Source organism: Odontesthes bonariensis, chromosome 1, assembly GCF_027942865.1.
Source record: "Odontesthes bonariensis isolate fOdoBon6 chromosome 1, fOdoBon6.hap1, whole genome shotgun sequence".
NCBI classification, from domain to species: domain Eukaryota; kingdom Metazoa; phylum Chordata; class Actinopteri; order Atheriniformes; family Atherinopsidae; genus Odontesthes; species Odontesthes bonariensis.
The window spans coordinates 20,319,880-20,342,663 of record NC_134506.1 but is presented as its reverse complement, the minus strand read 5'-3'; the positions used below and the strand labels follow the sequence as shown (position 1 = coordinate 20,342,663).

Sequence of the window (22,784 nt, the reverse complement as noted above, 5' to 3'; positions counted from 1 at the left end):
TCACCGTACCGCTGATGTGTTGTTGCGATAATAATATCTCATACACTCCTTTCAAACCAAGCAAAATTAAAAACCTAAACTTCTCATCAGGAGACTCCCTGAGCTATCTCTTCCTTTTTGTTTTGGACTTTTACCTTTTCAGTCCATTACAGATCTAATGCAGATATTCATCTTAATGCTTATTTCCCTCTTATCATCGCCGCTTAAAATGCCATAAAAAGTGTCTTTATCTCCACCTAATCTACTCTCTGAGGCAGACGAGCACATGAAAGAGCTTCATCTCTTCAATGGGATGGGTAGATTGGAACTGCATCCATCACAGAGCCGAGTGTGTGTTTCTGACGTTTTTGTTCCCAGTCCTCTGAGCGAAACATGTTATGAACCACAAGCCTCTATGATTCCAGCGGGGCCTTTGTGGGTCCCTGTGTGGTATGCTTTGCAAATACTCAATACTCTCTCCAGCCTTTGAATTAAGGGGCCCCCACAAAGAGAGAGAAAGTGACTGTCATGGCAAACAAAGGGATGCAGAGGAAAATTCGAAAAGGAGGAGAGAGACAGCCTTGACATTTAATCTCTACAAATATTCTCCCCAGCAGGCAATAACCACAGTCTTTTAATCTATTCTCAGAGCAATAACCACTGTCATTCCACCCAGCCATAGGGTGGTGTGCTCTAATGACTGAACAGTCAATAAATCCATCCACTTTTGAAGTCCCCTGATATGGAATTAAACTCAGCTCAATTTCTTAGTTGTACTGGAAAATTTATCTCCAGAACGGATTTGTTGATTACTTCTGTCCAGCAAAATTTGGTGCTTTTGGAAAAAAAACACGACTTTCTCAAAGCACCACTAAGAAACCTGAACATTCATCAGTTTGGAGTCGAAACAAATATAAAGACAAGGTGTTGACTACATAAGTGGCCCAAGTCTAGTATGAAAGTGCTTCCTGACATCAAAGAGCTCATCAGGATTTGAACTTATGGTGTGTGCCTATGAAGTGCTTGCAACACTGCAAATTCTGCAGAATGCATAGAAATCCCGATAAACAAACGTCAGATTAGTACAGGGAGCCTACCCTACAAATCCCGCATTGCACATGGCTTCAAACTGGCATTTGTAGCCGAAATACAAACGGACACCGAAGAGGGGCCAAGTTCAGGGTTACACTGCCAATATAACACGCTTATTGCTGCTTTCAGCAAGCACCACGCTCCGGAGAGCAACGGGCTGACAGCGGTTATCCTATGTATTGCTATCACATCCTGCCCCATTATTCTCTGCCCTGGTAGAAAGGTAGAGCCACTTACCTATTAAAGCATTTAGGAGAATTCCCAAAAAGCATGAAACAAGGCGACGGCGTCTTGTGGGTGCCATTTAAACACAGAAAATACTCCGGCACTCGCAGAGAACAACGTGGTGAGATTAATTAGCGTTTTTTTGTTTGTTTGTTTTTTTGTTTTTTTGTTTTTTTGTTTTTTTAAAAAGAGAACAACACAAATATCCAGCTTCAGTTACGACATGTTCCAACATACAGGGCTACGGCTCGCAGGGGTCGAACAAGCTCTCGCCATTTTAACCATCTATCAGGACTCTGTCAGCATCCCGGTCTCTCTATCCTCCTCACACACTCTGCTGTATCCTAAAGACTGCCTCTGTTTAGGCTATGTGTGTGTGTGTGTGTGTGTGTGTGTGTGTGTGTGTGTGTGTGTGTGTGTGTGTGTGTGTGTGTGTGTTTCGGTGTATCCGTGTGTTGGGGGGGGCTTTTTCTCCGCTTCTCTTACTTTGACACACACACGTACACACGCACATAGGCACGCACTGAATCTGCTCTGGGAACAAAAGACCCGACTGCTGACTGTTTCGCTCCTAACGCATGAGAAACCTGCGAAAACAATCGGATTTCTGCATCTCAGTCAGCGCTAACCCACTATTTCTACAGGCTTGCAGCCTACTTACAGCGCAGTGCAAACAACGTTAACTGGAAACGTTTATAAATGCATATATTAAAATGATAACACAACTATGATGTAATCGGGTTGTGAGTGACTAACACTGATACAGATACATGAACGGTATCACCACAGCTTCTCTGATATGAAACTTTAAGCGATATTTTGACCAAAGATGAGCAGAAGACAACGAATGAGTAGACAGTCTTGCTTTCTGTCACAGGCCGCACAGAGATAGATAAAAAAAAAAAAAAAAAAATGAAAAAGAGAATTGTGATGATGCAAATTTAAATTTAAAAAAAGCATCCATTTACCGTTTTATCTATAAATTTGTCACAGTTGTAATGTTACCGCTGGGTGCCATGAAGACCATAAAAGGCTAATTGTGAAATTGGGTTGGTGTGTGCGTTTTATTTAAAGCTGACGGTTCATCTCATGTGAACCTGAAATGATAAATACGCTCGGATGATCCTTGGCACGCAGTTGCAACAAAGCAGAGGGTGTTAAACTATACTCGACCCCCATCTAGTGGACAAATGCCATATGCGTTCATCCATCCATTTTCTCTCTCCGTTTATTTCAATCCAGGGTCGCGGGGGTCCTGGAGGCCATGCCGGCTGCCATCGGGCGAAAGCCAGGGTACACCCTGGACAAGACGAAATCCCTATCATCCCCCTCACGCAAAGGACAAAGCATGGTGTTGTATTACAGTCATATATCCTGTAAACTCTATGAGGCAATGTCCATTCTTTTATTTTCTGAGGTGAGTTTAGCACAGTCAGGGTTGGCAATGATATTGGCCATTAAAATGTATTATTATTGTCATAATTATTATTTGTAGTAGTAGGTGTAGGAGTATTAGTAGTTGTAGCAGTTGTATTAGAAAAGCCTGTCGTATTTTCCCAGTGTCCAGGATGACATCTTCAGATGTAACATAGAATGGCTCCACTAAGGAGAGAGAGAGAGAGAGAGAGAGAGAGAGAGAGAGAGAGAGAGAGAGAGAGAGAGAGAGAGAGAGAGAGAGAGAGAGAGAGAGACGGGAAAAGTAGTATTGTTGGAATTCTGTTGGAATTCTGCTGACCTGCGATGCAAAACACAACAACATTATACCAAAAACAAAACACACACACACAAAAAAATAACAAAATATGTTGTTTTTGTTGTTTTTACTGTGTTTGTTGAAACATTGTCCATTTACATTTTTGTCAGGGGCTATACTATTAGTTTTTCTGTGATTTGTTATTAAGATTTCTGCTTTTTCTGTTTATTGTTATTATTGTTTACTTTTCTGAACTTTTGTTGTGTTTTTAGTTTTGTTATTGCCTTGTAATCAGTGCACTGGTGGGTCCATGTAAAATTGTCCCAGTGGTTAAATTTGGATATGGCTGGGGACTTCCTTTCTTTCAAATGACTAAATACATGACATTAGTAAATTAGCAGATGTTTATATCAAAAGCAGCTTCCAGCCGAAGAAAACGTTGACCTGCAATGTGGGGTTCATCATCTTGCCCGAGGACATTTCCACACGCAGTTTGTGGAAATTCTTCCTCTTGAGCTACAGCCACCCCAATAACATATTGTGCTCCAAACGCAACCATAAAGCTCCATGAAATCAGAACACCATCATGTTCTGTTTAATTGTTCAAAGATGAAAAGTAACCCAAGTCCTTCAGTAACTGAAAGATGAAAGTCCCAGGGCTAAATACAAATTTGATATCATGAACTCCCCTCACGTATGAATAACCTTTAAGGTTTATTTTGCGACTCACTGGAGGAGGCTTGCCAAATTACCCATATAACTCTATATAAAGTAATTAAGATATACTCTACCTTGATTATAAGACATTATTGCGTACACACAGATAATTAGTTTTACCAGCAATGCCTCAGGGTAGCTACATCACTTGCAGGGGGCTGTATATTAGGCAGAATAGGAACTTTTTAATTTTTTCGGTTCATCAATAATTATGAGGATATTGAGAAAATGTTCTTGTAATGTTTTTAACCACTTAAAGTGGCTGTCTTTGCATTTATAGTCAATCATTTTGGAGCTTCTTTCACCACTGACAGTGGGACTACAGAGTCATTGGGGGATTTCACATGCTTACTGTAATATGTTTGCTACCAGCTTATTATTATGGGAATTTGGGATTTGTGGTGTCCATTAAGTCATAAAAAGATTGCTTGGATGGGCTAAAAACAGAAGCTGTGATTAAGACGATTCACCACAATAATGCACATCACTGGTATTTGTTTAAATTGCTGAGTGGGACATGTAAAATCTGGAGGGCCAACCTGGTACAGTGTGATTTGTGAGTTGCTGTATGTGGTCCCAAAGCTGCTCTGAAAGATTAAGCTGATCCTCATAATGGATCATTATGTAGAAAATGTAATAGTGTTAATCTCAGGGGTATGTGTAGTAAGAAGGATAAAAAATGGTATAGAATCCAGCAAAAAAACTCTACCATTTGTTATAAGAAACCAATCATTTGATTCGAACTGGCCTTTATGGCCAATATTTTCATATTGTTTTCTAACTTATAAACAGAGGCTGAAAAATCTGTTTACTCTCTGTGACAGGATTTTAATCTAATTTCAGTCATCTTTATAACACTGTGGTGGAAATAGGGTTTTAATCTTCTATCATATCGAGAGTAATTAAAAGTCAATTATTGTCCTGAAGCTCTTAAAACAATCTGTTTACTTATGCATATCATGCATTATGGCTTTCACCGAAAAGACAGCAGCTGCATTTTAGTCTTGCTTCATGTTTTATTACTTATTACTGGTTGCATTTTATCATTTACATTTTTTTATGACATGTGACACTTTTGAAATGATGTTCTCATAAAGTAATTTCTGAAGTTAATGAAGGAAAAGGTTTCTGTGACATAAGAATCTGTTTCAGTATGTCTTTATTCATCCTGATGCATTCTGAATAACAAAAATAAAAGCTGTCAAACTCGTAATGTTCCTAATAGCTTAGATAGTATCAATTTTTAGTTTCTCAATCATGAATTAAACGGCTGTTTGAAGAGTTGTGCCAATGTATCTTTAGGAATATTGTAAAATAATTATTTGCTTGCCTTCTTGTCATACAAGGGACAACATTAACAAAAAGAAAGCTTCAATACACATGATCCTTTCTAAACGCCCACTAGATGGCGGCCTCGTGCTGAAGAATTAGCTGTTGCTATTTGCTGCTTCTGTTTTTGTGTCCCACTTCTACAACTCAGGTAACCACGTCAGCACTTATATGCAACTGACTCACAACATCAACATGACGACTCCCAAACCTCTTTTAAATCCATTCTCTCTCTCACACAAACACACGCACACACATATCCATATTCAAACAATTTTGCCGACGACAAAAAAAAAAGAAGAAGCCTTGCCACTCCCCTTTATGCCAGTCTAGTCTCCTCGAGAGCCCAGCAGGGTACAGTTTCACTGAGAATCGCTAATAATGAGAATAAGATACACAGACCATCCATTGATGATTGATTGGAATCGCTGATTTTAGTATCTGATTAATCGATGCTTGGATGGTGGATTCTCCGACAGGACACAGCGGCATCCTCACCGCCTTTTCCTCTTTCCTGAGAAGGTGAAGCCTCTATAATAACACCGAGAGCCACAATGAGACGAATAACGGGAAAGGCGAAAGAAGAAACTTTGATCGAGCTGCAGACCGCCACAGACTCGCACAGTGCAGGTGATTACCCAAAGAAACACTCATTATCCATTACAGCATATTGGGATTATGGACGTGTGTCTTATGACAAGCATGGATATTCATTAGTGAGGCTGCTGTATTTCCATGTGGGAGCTGCTCTGGTAACACGTTGCATGCTGTAGTTGTAATCATCATCCCACTAAATTGATGATAGAATTAGAAATTAGGCTACTATGATGACTATCTCCCCCAGGTCAAATTTATAGAAACACATTTATGTCAATGTAAGGCTCCAACAAAGTTTAATAATTCCATGTGTGAAACTGGTATTCTTACAGTATCTTAACTGCTTGTACCAAAGAATGTCAACCTAAAATATACCTGACATTCTTGGCCAGCTTATAATTGGATTACATGGTATGTGTTTTGCCCACAGCCTTGTGATCTGTGTTAGAGCACGTGATCTCATGACAAGGGATGAGGCACCAAAACACCTTTTTTTCTGGGTGTTTGTGGGGGGAGATTCGGGTCACTGAGGTCGTGGCGTTCCACCAGCAGGTGCTGTGTTTTCTGAATTTCTGGTCAGGTTTAACCACAGTCATGCAATCAAACTTTATGACTGTCAAATCTCAAGGACAGAGCTGCAAAGTATCCCAACCCAATGGCTATCTTTCTGTCAAGGTTTTGGGTAAATTAGCCAAAGAACAACTTGGTAAGCATGTGAGTAAAGTTTACACTGTAAACAGATACATGTTTTCCTCTTCTCTGAACACTGTCGAGTTAAGTATGAGTGTCTAATGGGATTGACTCCTCTGAGACAGAAAGGCATCATTGACTCTTTGCTAAACAGTAAACCCCTCAGGCCAGTTTGTGGTATTAAACAGCACGAGTCTGAGAATCCATTTGAATGTTATGGCCAAATATTTCCTCTCAGACATTAAGCTTAATTAATGGACTTCCATGAAGTTATAATGTCATAATAGTGAAATGTTGTCATCCTGTTTCCAGAGAAAACAGCACTGAGGTGACACTAGGTGATAACACAGCAGCCAAACTTTTATTTGGGCAAATTTCCTGTGTCCCATTTTGCAAAATCCAAGTTTCATGTATCCAAGGTCAAATTCATCATTTGCCCCTTTTCTATCCTTTCATTGACATTTTGAACTAATTTAATATTTGGGTGTTTAAACCTTTCAATATTTAATATACGAGTAAAATACTGTGAAAGTCCAATGACTGTTTAATTAACATTAGACATCCAACAGGAACAGGAGAAACACACATGGATTATATGGACCATCAGATGCAGGAAGTGCATGGCGGGTATTGACTGATGAAATCTCCTAACCACTGCTTATCAGGGCCCAACATGGTTTAAAATTATGGAAAAAGAACAAGTGAAATGCCACACTTTTCTTGACGATTGTTCAGAGAATTATACTTAAGTTTGCATTTAGTCCTGCAGTGAAACATTTCTTTATTTTATTTTCATGTGGTTCTCAAGGATGATTTAATGTGGTTTAAACAATAACCATCAGTGGTACTTGAGTATTTCAAGTGGACTTGAGCAATTTCTCAATAACTGATGCATTATAGTGTAGTTTCAATACTAACGAATGCTGTCGTTTCTGCTATAAGAATATCATTTCAGTTTTTAGAACCCGATTTGAGTGGTCCTATTTGCTGTCTCTCCAATTACTTTACCATGATGTTCACTTTTTGTATCATTAGAGAACAATTGCTCTTTGGGAACAATGAAGAAGTAACAAACTCCTGGAGATAGAATATTTATGGTCAAATTAATTTATCTTTACATGTAACTGTTTGACATTTTCAGACACAGATCAAACTTGTGCACCTCAATCTTGTTTTCTTTTCCATTTAAGATGCATGCTGTGCAATCATTCTACTCCAGAAAAAGAAAAAGTTCAAAGACATCATTGAAAGTCCATATAGACATAATTAGATGTTGATCCACCCTTTCCTGTTTAAATTTTCATGTTCTTTATTGTGTCAATTCAGGAGTTACTAATAAGGACACGTGTCTCTTCATCTCGGATGATCTGTAGAGTGTTCTGGCTGTCCAGAGGCTTTGTTCAGGCTCTTATCAGGACAGACATTCAGGACCACGTGAAAGAGGAAACAGAGAGGGTCTGTCTTCACCTCTGAGTGTATTACCTTGTTCACAGCTGCCCAAACACTTAGGCAGCCACACGACAAACCCTCTAATGCCGTGTAAACACCAGATAAACCCAGATGTTATGTAGGCTACAATTTTGTGGTTGTTTTTCTAAACCTAAATATATTGAATGCACCATGCTGCTTGGCATCATCCTCACTCTTTTTACTGGACTCAAAGGTTCCTATAGTGGGTTGAAGGGTTTTTGCAGGATTAGGGTGCCGTGCCATCAGGGAATAAATCTCAGGACTCTTCTTATAAATATACTGAATTGTAATGACTCATTATTTCAGACATTTGTGTCCTTTTAAGGTGGTCTCACTCTATCTGTAACCTAGCCGATGAAGTCATCCTCCCGTCAGAGGTGAAACCGAGTTAAAGAGTTGCTATGGAAACAGGCTTTGTAAACTGCATTACCCCATTTGATGGAGGCACAATACTAGATAAGCAACAGAGAGCAACCCGGATTTCCTATCTCTAAGCTAGAAGATAGCAGGACAAGTTTTAGACTCCACATTTTGGACTGAAATAAGTTTTCTTCAGAGCAGCCAGACAGCTCCCCTCTGCTTTGACCTATTTGCTTTGAGTGCACTGCCATTACACATAAACGAAAACAAATACTTATCGGACACTATTTTTTATTTTATACATGTGCAAGTTCTTCATAGGACAGCTGAGCGAGCAGGAACTACATTTGTTGTACAGTACATCTTTGTTACAGTCACAATAAACTAGCATGTTTGTACGCTCATGTGACTTCGCAGACTGTGTCCCAATCTGTGTTGCTCAGTATTTAATGGAAACCTTTTTCTCTCAAACTCCACTTTCCTTGACAAACTATCCATGATATCTAATGTTGTATTTTATGTGAGTTGTGTTAATTTCATCAGGGTTATACATTAACCTCTTGATCCAACACGTAGTCTCTCCTATTTGTGGTGTTTTTTGCCACATTTAAGCTTGCTGGAGACTTTCAGGAAGCCTCTCCTCCGAGTCAATTTCCTGATGAGAAGAGAAGAAATCAGAGTTCCTGGTGACAACATAAGCCTGATGTTTTCATTAAAACACAACTGACCCTACTCACCTCTTTTATTTCTTTGCATTTTTATTAATGCAGTTCTCTTTGTAGCCATGATACAAACAGTTTATATCTGCCAGTAGGTGTTGATTTGCAACCTGAAGGTTCCATTTTGCTGAATTTGCCAGTGGATGTTTCAAAACTCACATTAACCCTTTAGAGCTTTTTTTTTTTTTTTTTTAACAATATTCATATTTGACTTTGGTAGCTTATTTGATAGTCCTTATGAACACAGTAAGCTACACTTAGCAGGAAATGTGGGGGGAGAGATAGAAGCATCTTGTCATAAGAGCCCTGAAGCTGGGTTCAAGCTCAGGATGTTGTGGCTTCACTGCAACAGCGTGCACTGCATGTCTGTGAGACTATCAGGGCACACTGGCTGTCTCAAGTGTTTAGATATGAAGTTCAAAATTTCAGTCAATTTTTACTTTCTCATGTGAGAAATTGTTAGTCTTCTGCAGTGTCTGACATTTCATAAAAGGTTATCGTCAGTGTCAGCTAGAAGTAGGAGCACATCAATATTTTGTACACTGTACTTTAGATCTACACTCAATTCTGTGAGGCCTTTTGTTTCTTGGCCATCTGGTATTAATCGAACCCATGCCGAGAGCGAAGTTGTAGAGCAGTTTGACATGATTTTTTATTTTTTTTATTTTTATCTCCCCTTGAGTAAAGGTTTCCGTTTTCATAACCTACTCCTGTGTTTAGTTGCTCTGAATTTATACAGGTGCAAGGCCAAAAAGAATATTTATATATATATTTAGATGTGGTGGTTTGAATGGGGTAAGCAGGATGGTCTAGTTGTGTGCCAGCCACGTGGGACAGCCACACAAGAGCTGTTTTTGCTGCTTTTTTTTAAAAAGAGGAGACACCCACACAGCCTGCTTGACTCACATTAGAAAGAAAAAAAAAAATCTATTTCATCCAGCATCAAGCGTACACAACATGGTGCTTCCATTACAGGTTATCAGCAGCGCTTGTATAGGTGCTCCACAGCAAATGAAAGCCCTTATCTGATGATCTGCTGAGCTTTTGATATGTTTATTCCCCTCGAGTTAGTTTTACAAAGCAGACTAACATTGAGACTCTTTGATAGATTTTTACTGTTGAGAGTCTCTCTGTACCTCATAACCCTGCATATTTCTTTCCAACCTACTGGTTATTTCTATTATTTAACCAGTGCCTGTCTGTCTTTTGAAGATGGTCTTGCTGTGCTGACTGCATTCAGGATAAACCTGCACTCAGGTACGGACAGATCAGAGGCTTTATGTCATGCCTGTCTGTCTGTCAGCTTATCATCTCTCTGTGACATTTCTCTCATATGTGTCCTCACATTGTCCAATCTCTCATCAACGGTGGACCTTTCTGTTGTGGTAATGCTTTGCTCTTTGCAGATTCGTCTGTTAATCAGATCCAAATGTCTGGCTGTGTGCCTGCTCCATGTCTGCTTCTGGTTGCATCTCCTCATGTCTAGTACCCGGTAGTTAAAGATGTTGTGTCCTTTATATGTAGCTGAAAGTCAATTCTGCAGTGATGCATTCATTCATATGCTGCAGTGATGCATGTGGACATGACATTTCAACGAGAGCATTTCATTTTACAGTTTATATCATGAGCAGTTATATAGATTTGCTGATCAACAGGCAGAATCCTTTTGTCAGTGGCAACCACTGAATGTCTAAATTTGTATTGTTATTTGTTATCAGTACAACTTTAGGTCCGTATTAGTCTGTATTGAAGTACCTTGATATCTATTTTAAAGATCTATGAAATAAAAAAGATTTAAAAAAATTACTCAGCTGATTTTTTTTTTGGCTGATTAAAGAAGGATTTCAAGAAATATGTTACTAGCCCAGCCGTGGATCTTTTACAAGACATGTCCAGGTGAATACACCTGATTTGTAAAACCATAATTGCAATGGTTACCTTTTATTTTTTTTAAATCAGCCTATAATGTCTGATTTTAATATCTGGCGTTGCAATATTTATGACCTGATGGAGGAGGGTTGGTCAAAAACAAGGATGCTGTCAGTGTGGCACACAGATTGGTTGAGTGGGACACAGATCAGTTGAGTGGCAGCCGAAAACTCTGAGGTCCACTCAGTCCAAATTATCTGGAAAGGCAGCACATTGCCTGCAAAAACTGGCAATTATCAAAGAATCCAAAACAAAAAGAGGAAAATACAGATTTAAGCAAAATTGGACAACAATGAGTACAAAGAGAATCTAACCCTTAACCCACAAAACACACCAAGACATATACAGAGAGGGAGTAATCAACTAACAGAACACAGGTGTGCATCAAACAAACACAGGAAGCAACACTAACAGAGGTGCACAGAGACAACGAGTTCTTCCTAATGAAACAGAAAGTGACAGAACAAGAAAAAAGAAAACAAGACGTGGCAAGATGTACTTCAGTCTGTATCTGCACTGTCATTACTAAGCCGGTCATATTGTAACACTTAAAGGGGACATATTATGGTAATTTTTTTTTTTCTGTGCTAGATAGATTATATTTGGGTGTCTGAAGTCACTACGAACTCAGAAATTCAGTAAAAACACAATCCTGGCATTTTTTTTTTGGGCCCCATGGGTATGAAAATGTGTCATTCTGTGAGCCGTTCAGATCTTCAAGTTAAACACCAATTTACGAGGTTATCAACCCTTTTTCTCGTTATCTCCTCCCAGTTCAAAATTCAGATGATGCCGTAATCGCTATACCTCTTTTACCGTTGCTTTTTTTGTTTACCATATACATCAAATCTCATATTTAGCTACATAGCTCACTTAACTGAAGGAATAAAAAAGCTAATAATTTCAACTAGTACTTTGTTTATGAATCAAGTGTTATAGAGTAGAATAGAACAGAAAAAAACTTTATTCATAAATTTGGAGTATTTTTTATACAGCAATACTTTAGCTAAACCTAATAGAAAAGTTTCTAAAGATTATTAAAGGGGAAGTTTGTTTTTTTTAAAACTTGGACCTTATTTCTGGCATAAAATACGAATGAATAAATTGGATGATGTCGTCGACTCACGCCACTGCAGCACAGCTTATTTGCTCCGTGCTCTGTGACGGTCGGCTAACTTCACACGGAGTTTGCTACTGCTAGTTTTGTGCAGGATATTTAACAGATTTTGACGACGTGGACGACAACTTTGAGTACGATGGACGTCCTTACCGGAGTGAATGAGCTGTGCTGCAGCGGTGCACGTCGATGAAGTCATCCCACCAGACATGTGGGAGAAAGCCCCCCGATAGCCCCTAATAGCAACAACACGGCAGCTCTGAGCTAACAGTGCAATAGTACACGTTCATTCATTCATTCATCTTAAAGTATTGGTGAAATAAAGACAGATAATTCCTTATTTAGAGGCTGTATTGTCTATGCCCTGTTCTCTCCTGTTATATGTATATCTCGAGTCTCGAGCGATCTAAATATCGTCCGAAGGATGCCGACTTTCAACAAACTGTTATCGGTGAGTAGATGACCGTATTTTATTTCCAGGTTAAAAAAAACGAACTTCCCCTTTAAGTTTTACTGATCTCAAAAGGGGCAAAGCCTGTGGAAGAGAGCGGGTCAGCCTGCCCTAAAATGAGTCTATTGAATAAAAGTGTGAATAGTTGAAGGAGTTGCTGTAGTGTCTCTCCATGTTTTTTGACAGAAGCATGTCACTGGCATTTCAATAAGATCTAAGGCAATTGTGTCAGTCTGGGATTGAAACAATTGTGACATTACATGTCTCCTTTAAAATACTCAGTAGATAATCAAAGGAAGAGCAAATACTGAAAAACAACAAACAGAGAATAGGTCATGTGTGTGTGTTACCCTGATTGCACAACATCTCTGCTACCGTATGCACTTTGTACTTATACACACACGTGAAACTGAGTCATTCAAGTGTGAAACAGATGACAAGCAATATGATGATTTCTTATACAGGAAAAATTAATTACGTGTTTTGTGGGTAAGGCTGGCTCGCATCCTCTTGTCATACAAATATTTAACCATGAAAGACGATCCAAATTGAGAAAAGCAGGTCGTCTTTCATAATATTTCTTTCAATGACTCAGTCTGGGCTTCATTGAAGAGAGCTACAGTCCTGGCAGCTATACATGCTGGCATATGAAACAAAACGGCTGAGTTCTTAATGTGCATTGCATCTGAGGACTACACGTTACAGAGGTGCAGATGTTCCGTCCAAAGGTTCTCACCGACATGAGATATAGAAACTTAATCAGGTTGCAATAGATTACGTTTGTTGTTGTGATTAGCAGAGAATTTGCAACCACCGCTGTTTTTGGTGTCTGCATGACAAGCTTCTTCTGCTGTGATTTACTGTGTATGTTGGCATAAGTGACTGTCTTCTATGATTCCCTGTAGGCCCCACTGCACTGTAAATTTCCTCTATTGATCACTTTAATAATTCAGTGTGAGTAAGGATGTCTGACTGCACATAAATGGTTTGTATGCTGAAGAAAAATAAGCCTAAATAGGCCTAAACTTCAGCAGTACATATAGAATATAAAGTCATTTTTTTCATGGGCCAAACCTTTAAAATTATGAAACAGAATAAATACAGTGCCTTGCGAAAGTATTCGGCCCCCTTGAACTTTTCAACATTTTGCCAGATTTCAGGCTTCAAACATAAAGATATAAAATTTTTATTTTTTTGTGAAGAATCAACAACAAGTGGGACACAATCGTGAAGTGGAATGAAATTTATTGGATGTGTCAAACTTTTTTTAACAAATAAAAAACTGAAAAGTGGGGCGTGCAATATTATTCGGCCCCCTTACGTTAATACTTTGTAGCATCGCCTTTTGCTGCAATTACAGCTGCAAGTCGCTTGGGGTATGTCTCTATCAGTTTTGCACATCGAGAGACTGAAATTCTTGCAGATTCTTCCTTGCAAAACAGCTCGAGCTCAGTGAGGTTGGATGGAGAGCGTTTGTGAACAGCAGAATATTGCACGCCCCACTTTTCAGTTTTTTATTTTCTAAAAAGGTTTGACAAGCCTGAAATCTGGCAAAAGGTTGAAAAGTTCAAGGGGGCCGAATACTTTCGCAAGGCACTGTAAAAATGGCACCTGAAAAGTGGGATAGGGTTATGATTATGAAGCTCCAGGTCCGGCGTAGACAGGCTGACAGGGAGGCAAGAGGAGTGTTTAGTAGAAGATATGGGGTATACAAAGTTTGGTGGTTCTCAAGTGTGAACAAAAAGGCTCCTGTCCTGTACATAATCTAAGAACCACTGCAGAAACTCCACTGAGAAGTTATTTTTCACGTACCACAGAAATATACTTTGGAGACAGAAAGCTCAAAATGTTTAAAGCCTCATGAAAAATTTCACATCCTTTGGCATCATATCATTGTTTTGCAAAGTTATAAGTTGTATTGTGTATTTTGATAATGAGTTATAAACTCTTTAAAGGTATTATAGATTTGTTCAGCATCCTTTTTTACCAACATATCTGGCAGCCCTCCTCCATTCATGTCTAAAACAGCTCATTCTCACCTTTTTTACTTTGTCCCCAAAACGTCCATCCTGGGCTGCACCTCAGATATACTCATTCTTAAACTTGTCTTTTTCTACGTTGCATCTTTAATTTCATTTCTACTTTCCAATGTAAAATCTCTACTTACGAGTTATTTTGAAATTTGAGACCCAGTGACTTAAAGGTCTTTAACAAAGGCTTGATGGAGCTCCAGTAATGACAAGAGAGCAACAAACATTATTGGGAAGTGTAGGATTGAATATTTGTGGAACTGGGCCTTCATATCAGCTTCTGAAATGTAAATTGCTTTCAGCTCCCTTTCCTCAGCTCAACAGAAGAGCAGTGGCTGAATGCGCTTGTGTTTCTGGACTGAATTAGAGGATTTTCGAAAGGAGAAAACATTATTGTTTGTGGTAAACTCAATGTGGATGGATTTGTACAGGTCTATGCCAGTTTTTATATTGAGGTGGCTCTTAAAGGACAATGTGCACTCATACACAAGTGTTACCAGACCATATGGCCTATTTTTAAGACTGTTGTTTTCTCCATATGTTCTAGCTTAAAAGTTGTCTTTCAGATTGTGACAAAGTGGGGAGAGACACCATTTGTCACCAAAGGCATTAAACCTAATTCTGTCTTGATTTAAGTATTTTAGCGTTATTTTGTCAGTAGTCAGTGGACACTTACTATCCTGGGTTTGTTTGTGTTGTACTTCCTACTTGACCTTTTTTTAGTTAAAATACATCAACATCTGTTAAATCAAGACTCACAAGTATTTAGTTAACCGTCTTTATGCTTTAACTTTTGTTTGGTAATTTGTGAACTTACCTTGTGTTCCAGGGTCAAAAGGAAGAACAAAGGAATTACTTCCTGTTTTATAGCCTTTGGGTCTTACATATATAAAACTTTATAAACCTTAGGAGGTTTTATGAATTAGAATTCATTAGTGAAACTTATGATAAAGAAAAACCTGAGTGATGCTACTCATAGTTTGACGAATTGCTCCAGTCTTTGACAGTGGTGAGAAGTGTCATCTAAATTTAGTGACCACTAGAAGTTAATGACAAACCTTTTCAGAGAACTGGCATTCAGCTTGTGGGCATGTCCCCAGGGGACTGTTTCAGCTACTGTAAATTTAGAGCAGCAGAGGTGTAATTAGGCTGTTGAGATGGAAAGTGGGTTAGAAAACATAGTTTGTGAGATGTACTTTTGAACCAGTCAACTGGTGCCGCTAAGTTTCACAGAAGGAAAGCTATTCTACGATTTTTCTAGCTGCTCTGTGCTTCTCTGTAGAGTAGATATAACACACATATTGCTGGTCCTATTCTCTGTTTGCTCAGACAAGGCTCTGATAACTGTCTGTGTGCAGTTGGAGTAAGACCAAAAATATTGGACTAAAAAGGAAGGGGGAAAAAAACTCAGCCTCACAGCGAGCCACTCTTCCCACAAAGCCCATGGAAAAATCACACTGTCATTTGGCTTTTGTGTACTTCAGGGACTCCTGTGCTCTGATGATATGGCTTGTTTCCATTCTTTTCTAGTGAGTCTTCAGACCTACAGTTAGAATGAGCTTGCACATGGAGGCACCCCCCTCTCATTGGCCAGTCTCTCTCTCTCGGCTCAGACTGCTGTTAGTCAGGAGATCGTTTCTCATGAAAGTCTGCCGCCTGTGCTGCTGGATTGAGATGGCAGCTAGCTGGAGGCCTTTGTGTTCTTTGTGTGCTGAGTGTGTTTCTTTCAGGAGGAGGTTGGACTTCTGGTACAGCAGCGACCCCGGCCTCCAGCTCCTCCCCCTCTCTAAAGTCTGCATGCAGCCTCCCCCACAGGAAGTGCTGCTTTCCCACCATTCAGGAATAATAGGGAAGCAGGCAACGAGCAAAGCAGTGCTACATGAGCACATTCCCTATGCCAAAGGCTACCATGCAGGAAGAGGGAGGTTCTGCTGGAATGTTGTGTGTAGAAATGTGTGTGCCGCCGTCTTAGTGTTCCTCATTTCTCTCTCAGCTCAGTGCTTACCAATATGGTAAGAGCCTGTATCTGCTGATGCTGCCAAAAGACTGAGGGATTTTAATGGACTATTTGTAATTTGAGGTTGTCTTAGATGCCTGCAGTCATGAGATTGCTGGCCAGCTACTCTTAAAGGGATACGCTGTTTTTGATTATTCTTATGTTGCACACCACATATTGGGCTGGTGTTATGGTTAGCACCATCACCTCACACCAAAAGGGTTCCTAGTTCAAATCCCAGCCACAACCTGTCTGTATGGAGTTTGCATGTTCTCCACGTATGTGCGTGGGTTCTCTCCAGGTACTCCAGCTTCCTCACACTGCCCAAAAACATTATTTGACGACTCTAAATTGACCCTAGGAATGGGTGTGAGTGTGGATGGTTGTTTGTCTCTGGCGACCTGTCCAGGGTGTATCCGGCCTCTCGCCCAATGACAGCTGGGATAGGCTCCAGCCCCCCCTACAACCCTGAGTTGGATTAAGCGGGTATAGAAAATGGATGGATGGATGGACAGCATGTATTCAACGTGGATATAAACTGAGCTAACCCTGGCTTAGCTAACTTACAACATGTCTGTGATAAGTGGAGAAAACGTTATCATGACTTTATTTCTGGATTATTGTTTTCCCTCATTGGGTGTGGGTGCATGTAAACAGGAAAGTGTGACCGGTGGAAGTCAATGTTTTTTTTTTTTCTAAAACTATTTCCTGCACAAAATGTGAAACAATGTAAATGCACACACGGTGCGTTGCCACGCCTAACTGCTTCAGTATTGTGTTGTGAATTGTACAGCTACCCACTGTCAGAGCTAATATCTGAGCTGATAACATAGCACGAGCCATCAAGACGTGTGGAGGGCATCCACTTGTTGATCCCAGTCAAGTCTAAAATTAGCTGAAAACCTGTGAGCTGTTCCTTAATAAGAAACATGCATGATATCTGCCAGAGGATAATAGATGCATGTGGTAACGTACAGTTCAAAATAACTGAACATCTCCAGGTAATTTTAATTGTTCTCCCCAAAGTAACAATAATAATTTCATTATGATCTGCTCCTGTACACACTGCAGGTGAATAAAGGTAAATATTTAACTAGATATTCCATTAAAACTACAACTAGTATGTTGTCTTGATATTTTTGTGCATTTTAATCTTTTCAGAACAAAAATCTGCTCATTTACCATATGTTGACAGCCATCACATTCATGATGAGCTAATACTTTTTACAGTAGTAGAATATCTCACTTTCAACAGTTGATAAGTTTTCTATGTTTCCTGTTTATGCGACCTATAAATCTATGGGTTCTGTTTATATTAATACTTTACACAGGGTCTCATGTTTTCTGGCATGGGGGTTGTAGTTGAAGATTTTTTATATATCTAAAAAAAAAAAGTCCAAAAAACAAATCAAATGTTTGAACAAAGAATAAAATCTAACAGAAAATAAAAGACTTATAAATATGGGATTTGAACATATTTACTGCTTTGGATAGCATCTTGTATGAAGCTACGTTTTCAATATAGAGGACTATGCCCTCTGAGCTACGGGGTGGTGCCAGTTCAATCCCCAGTGTTTCCCTGTGTCAAAGTATCCTTGTGCAAGACTCTGAAGTCCACATTGACCCTGCTGTGTTCTTCAATGTGTTGGTAGAAAAAAGTGCTGCATACTCTGTGTACAGCATAAGGAGCGCTGGATGAGTGAGGAACCTGGAGAAACAGTTTAAAAGGCATCATATAAGTGTGGTCAGTTACCTATGTTATCGTATGTTTTTATTTTGCAGATGAAAGCAGTGGAAATGGTGTCAGTTCATCTGAAAGAAATTCCCTACCAGGACATGCAGAAGTAAGTTTTACAGTATCTGTGGGCCTTTAAACTTATTCAAAAATTCTTCATGAAAACAAGAGTTGTCAGGAGTTGGATAAGAATATGGATACTTCTGATGCTTTTACATTAGATTTGAAGCTTCTGGAAGGCTTGTTTAGCCATGTTATGTCTAATTTATTTAATATAAAAGAACAGTGCTTACAGAGGGCAGCATCTATTTTTTTATTAGATTATATTTTATTTAATTCTATTCTATCTTTTCTATTGGGTGGATGCGGTGACTTCCTGTTTCTATGCTGGTTGTTTAGCAACCTCACAGATGTGGAGCTGTTTCCAGTCTTGATGTCAAGCTAACTGGATGCTATATGTAGTTTCTTTTGGGATTGTTTTCAAGAGAGTGAATAAGCATATTTCCTAAGATATTTTATTTCTTTTTTATTTAATTTTATTTTAAACCCTATTTAATCTGTAACAGTTTCAGTTGATGATGGTGTTACACTTTTGTTAGCCTGTGTCACTTTGTTTCTATTGACAAGGAGTATTTTGTCAATGCTTACTGTATGTTTGTTTGATTTCGACTGACCTTTTATTGACTCTCTGCTCCGATTGCTGAGTCACAAGACTTCGCAGTCTCAAAGAGCTCCTCTCATAATTTAGAAAGTGAGACAGAAATAAAATGTCGCTGCTCAAACAAAAGCCTGCTGTCAGTCTGTTTGGTTTTATACACAAGGCCTTTCAGCAGAGTGGATGATCGACTGTAACACTGATAAAATTAGGTTTCAGACTAGTATAACACTAGTTTTTAGCACTATCAGAGTGAATTCTTATTTTCTTAACAGTGTTTGATTAAAAATGTGTATAATGAGCAGTGTCCACACCCAAGTTAAGAGAGAGTCTGTTAGTGGATGTTAGAGTCTGATAAACGAGCTGGGTGGAGCTCAGTAAACTGCTGAACATACTCTGTTCTTCAAGCTGTCGTTAAGCTTGTGAACAGTAGTATAACAAAGCAAGCATGATTTCTATGGAGTAAAATAGCTGTCAAAAATGTTCGTGTGCATAAACTAGAAATGTGTGCATAAACTAGAAATGCATGCATAAATGAGTCCAAAAGTTTTGACATCAAGAATTACGAGTTACGAATTACGAATTACGAGTTACGCATGCAAGTTTTTTTTTTTTTTTTTTTTTTTTTAAACTTTATTAGTAATTCAACAAAATAACAGTTTACAAATGTGAGCATAACGCCAAAAAGATGATAGCCAGGGGGAGCATAGGAATAATAATAAAAAGAAGAAGATGACCTTCATGATGCACTTACAACAAGAAAGCTAATGAAGACAAAGACATGTGTGCCAAGGAATCTCTTGTAACAAAAAAATAAAAATAAAAATAAAATAAAAAAAAATAAAAATTAGGAATTATGACAACAGTTCGTCCAAAATCCCAAGTTGGGAACAGGCCCATATAGTTGTTTTTAATAAAAAAGCAAAAACAACTATATGGGCCTGTTCCCAACTTGGGATTTTGGACGATAATTCCTAATTTTTTTTATTTTTTATTTTATTTTTATTTTTATTTTTTTGTTACAAGAGATTCCTTGGCACACATGTCTTTGTGTTCATTAGCTTTCTTGTTGTTTCATGAAGGTCATCTTCTTCTTTTTATTATTATTCCTATGCTCCCCCTGGCTATCTTCTTTTTGGCGTTATGCTCACATTTGTAAACTGTTATTTTGTTGAATTACTAATAAAGTTTAAAAAAAAAAAAAAAAAAAACTTGCATGCGTAACTCGTAATTCTTGATGTCAAAACTTTTGGACTCATTTATGCATGCATTTCTAGTTTATGCACACGAACATCAAAACATATGCATGCATTTCTAGTTTATGCACACATTTCTAGTTTATGCACACATTTCTAGTTTATGCACACGAACATCAAAACATATGCATGCATTTCTAGTTTATGCACACGAACATTTTGAAAGCTACTTTACTCCATAGATTTCAGTCACTGTTAACAAGAAGCACCTCATAAATAATGGCAGGAACCATCACTACTCAGAAGTTAAATAGAAAAAACTGCTACCATGGATTTCGTGTCTCCCACTATAAAAATAACAGTTAAAGGGATGCATTTTTAAGGTGATCCATGTATTCATATTAATATTTGATATTACGTTTGGAGTTACGCTTCCGTACATTTCTGTGATAGAAATGATCTGCGTAAAGTTTGGATTGAAAAACACAATATTACACTGTGTATTATCTTGAATTTTGTTTTTCATGAATCTTTGATAAACCGTACCCTCTGTAAAGCAGTATACCAATAAACCATGTCCCATTGAAATCAGGTTATTTAAGTATGTGCAGTTAAGTTCTCGTGTTTGAAAAAGTTTCCATCTGAATTATAGTAATAAAATGAAACATTGCTCAAGGTTACAGGATTTATGTCTTATAAGTATTGTCTTTTAGGTTTACAGCATCAGAGACAGAAAGTTTTCAACATTCGTAGAATAAAAGTCTCGTTGAATAATCTAGAGATTATGATTTAAGACCGTGACTGAAGTGTAGAAGTTGATTTAAACATATCAATCATGTTCCTCCTCCACTATCATCTATTTTTAACGTAATGATAGGCTGTAATTGTACAGAGTCCAGACGTTCCTGTTATGTGTGGTTTTCCTGCAGTCATCGTGTCCACTTTCTAAAGTGACTTTCTCTGACAAACAAAGCTTCTCTTGAAATGCTTTTTAGTTTAATCCCAACATGTGGATGCCAGATGAATGTCTTTGGTGTCACTAGTCTATATGCTCCGTCTAATACATCAGATCTACAGTATCTGTTTTGTGTTGCATATTGCAAACTGTGATTTGTTTCTCATTCAGACAGAGAAGCTCCAACCGAACAGAGACACAGTGTTCTTCAGGGATGGAGTGCGCAGAATAGACTTTGTGTTGTCTTACGTAGATGATAAAGATGAAAGAAAACAGGTAAGCCTAACTCAAAACTGACAAGTTTCTTATTTTCATTTTTGACCACTCAGCATTTTGCAATGACACAAATGACTCAGTGTGATGCAGCTGGCATGATTACACAATCTATGTCCAGGAGGGGAAGGGAGCAGAGGGACTTTCTGATAACTCATGACATTTGTGATGTGAAACAACTGTTGAAATCTGCAGAATTAAAGTTATACGTTGTGTTAAACAGAAGGATGGCATGAAGAAAAGTGTACAAATAGAGAAATAATTACATAGTGGACTACAAATCATATCATTATTGGTCAAGTGTGGAAGACTGAAGGAAGTAGGAGGTTTCATACAGTGCAGTCATGGTGTTTTCCTTTTATTGATAATTTACTCATTATTTAGCAATAATAATGAGAGTCTGGGAACAAACTAATCAGTTGCTCAAAGCTGTTGAGGCTCTCAATAGTTGTTTTATGGGATTATTTTAGTCCAAAGGCCATGTACACTATTTTTTAGGGGCACTTAAGAGTGGACATCTATATCACTCACAGAATACTGTGGTTTCTGGGCACAGACATTCATACTAAACATAGTGGAGAACTAAGCAGCACAATAACCTGATATATGCTTTAGGACAAAAAAAGAGCTCAGCAGTGAATATTTTAAATAAGTATTTCTTTGCTTTTTTTTTGTTGTTGTATTCACAGCTCATTCCTACCACCCCCAAGTGGCCAAAAAAATTGTTTGCGCAAAAGCTGGTGAAAAGATTCTTCTTTTTTCACTGTGGCTCAGGTGGTGTGCACATTTTCATGATTGTATTCCAAATTAGATATAAATTCTTTTTTTATAAGCGCTTGTCACCAGTTTCTGTGGGCAAAGATTCTGTCCTGGACGAACGTCTTCTAGCCTTAGGCTACGGCTACACGAAAACGAAACGAGGTTTTTTTTTAAAACGGGTACGAAAATTCTTGCGACCACACGGAAACGCGCTGCTGTCCAAACGAGAACGGATGAAAACGATGAAACGATGCAATACACACGCCGCTGTGTCACGCCACGCTGTGAGACAATAGAGAAGTGTTAAAATTGGCTCACAGCGTCAACGTGTGACTGACGCAAAAACGTTTTCGCTGTAACAATGGAAACGAAACGAGGCCGTTTTCAAACTTTCCCACTCTGGAACCCGTTTTCAAAAACTATCGTTTTGGGGTAGTGGGAACGCCGGCTCCGTGTGGCCGCGACAGCGAAACGATAAGAAAAAGTATCGTTTACAGTGAAAAACGTTTCCGTGTAGCCGCAGCCTTAGACTCACATTTCAACCTATTTGTTAAAGGTACAACGACGGACGTTAAACCAAATTTATGCGTCAGCGTCTGACCGATTCAGAGCCGCTATAAAGGTTGTCATTTCAAACTAGAATTTGCTCTCAAATGTCTTATCTGGTTAAATAAAGGTTTAAATAAAAACGAATAAATAAATAAAGCTATACCATTTGAATACAACACTCCTGTGGAACACAGATGTGAAATATTACAGATTGTAATGGGATCTTGTTAGCTCAAAACTGCTAAAATGAGCAGTCTTCTACCTGTAG

General features: G+C 38.6%; 2 protein-coding genes across 3 annotated transcripts in view; one reads left to right on the top strand and one right to left on the bottom strand.

Annotated features, from left to right (window-relative positions):
• The window catches only part of igdcc3 (immunoglobulin superfamily, DCC subclass, member 3), a 73,031-nt gene extending 71,419 nt beyond the window's left edge, over nt 1-1,612 (bottom strand). The window contains exon 1 of the mRNA XM_075456562.1: nt 1,309-1,612. Within this exon, the coding sequence (XP_075312677.1) occupies nt 1,309-1,375 (67 nt within the window). The 5' untranslated portion in view covers nt 1,376-1,612. The remainder of the gene's footprint in view (nt 1-1,308) is intronic.
• A 3,760-nt stretch (nt 1,613-5,372) lies between these two features.
• The window catches only part of ano5b (anoctamin 5b), a 31,172-nt gene continuing 13,760 nt past the window's right edge, over nt 5,373-22,784 (top strand). The window contains exons 1-4 of one of the 2 annotated variants that reach the window (XM_075456383.1): nt 5,373-5,665; nt 10,084-10,128; nt 18,177-18,238; nt 21,107-21,211. In XM_075456383.1, the coding sequence (XP_075312498.1) occupies nt 5,590-5,665; nt 10,084-10,128; nt 18,177-18,238; nt 21,107-21,211 (288 nt within the window). In that variant the 5' untranslated portion in view covers nt 5,373-5,589. The remainder of the gene's footprint in view (nt 5,666-10,083; nt 10,129-18,176; nt 18,239-21,106; nt 21,212-22,784) is intronic. The other variant, XM_075456462.1, reaches the window with a different exon arrangement.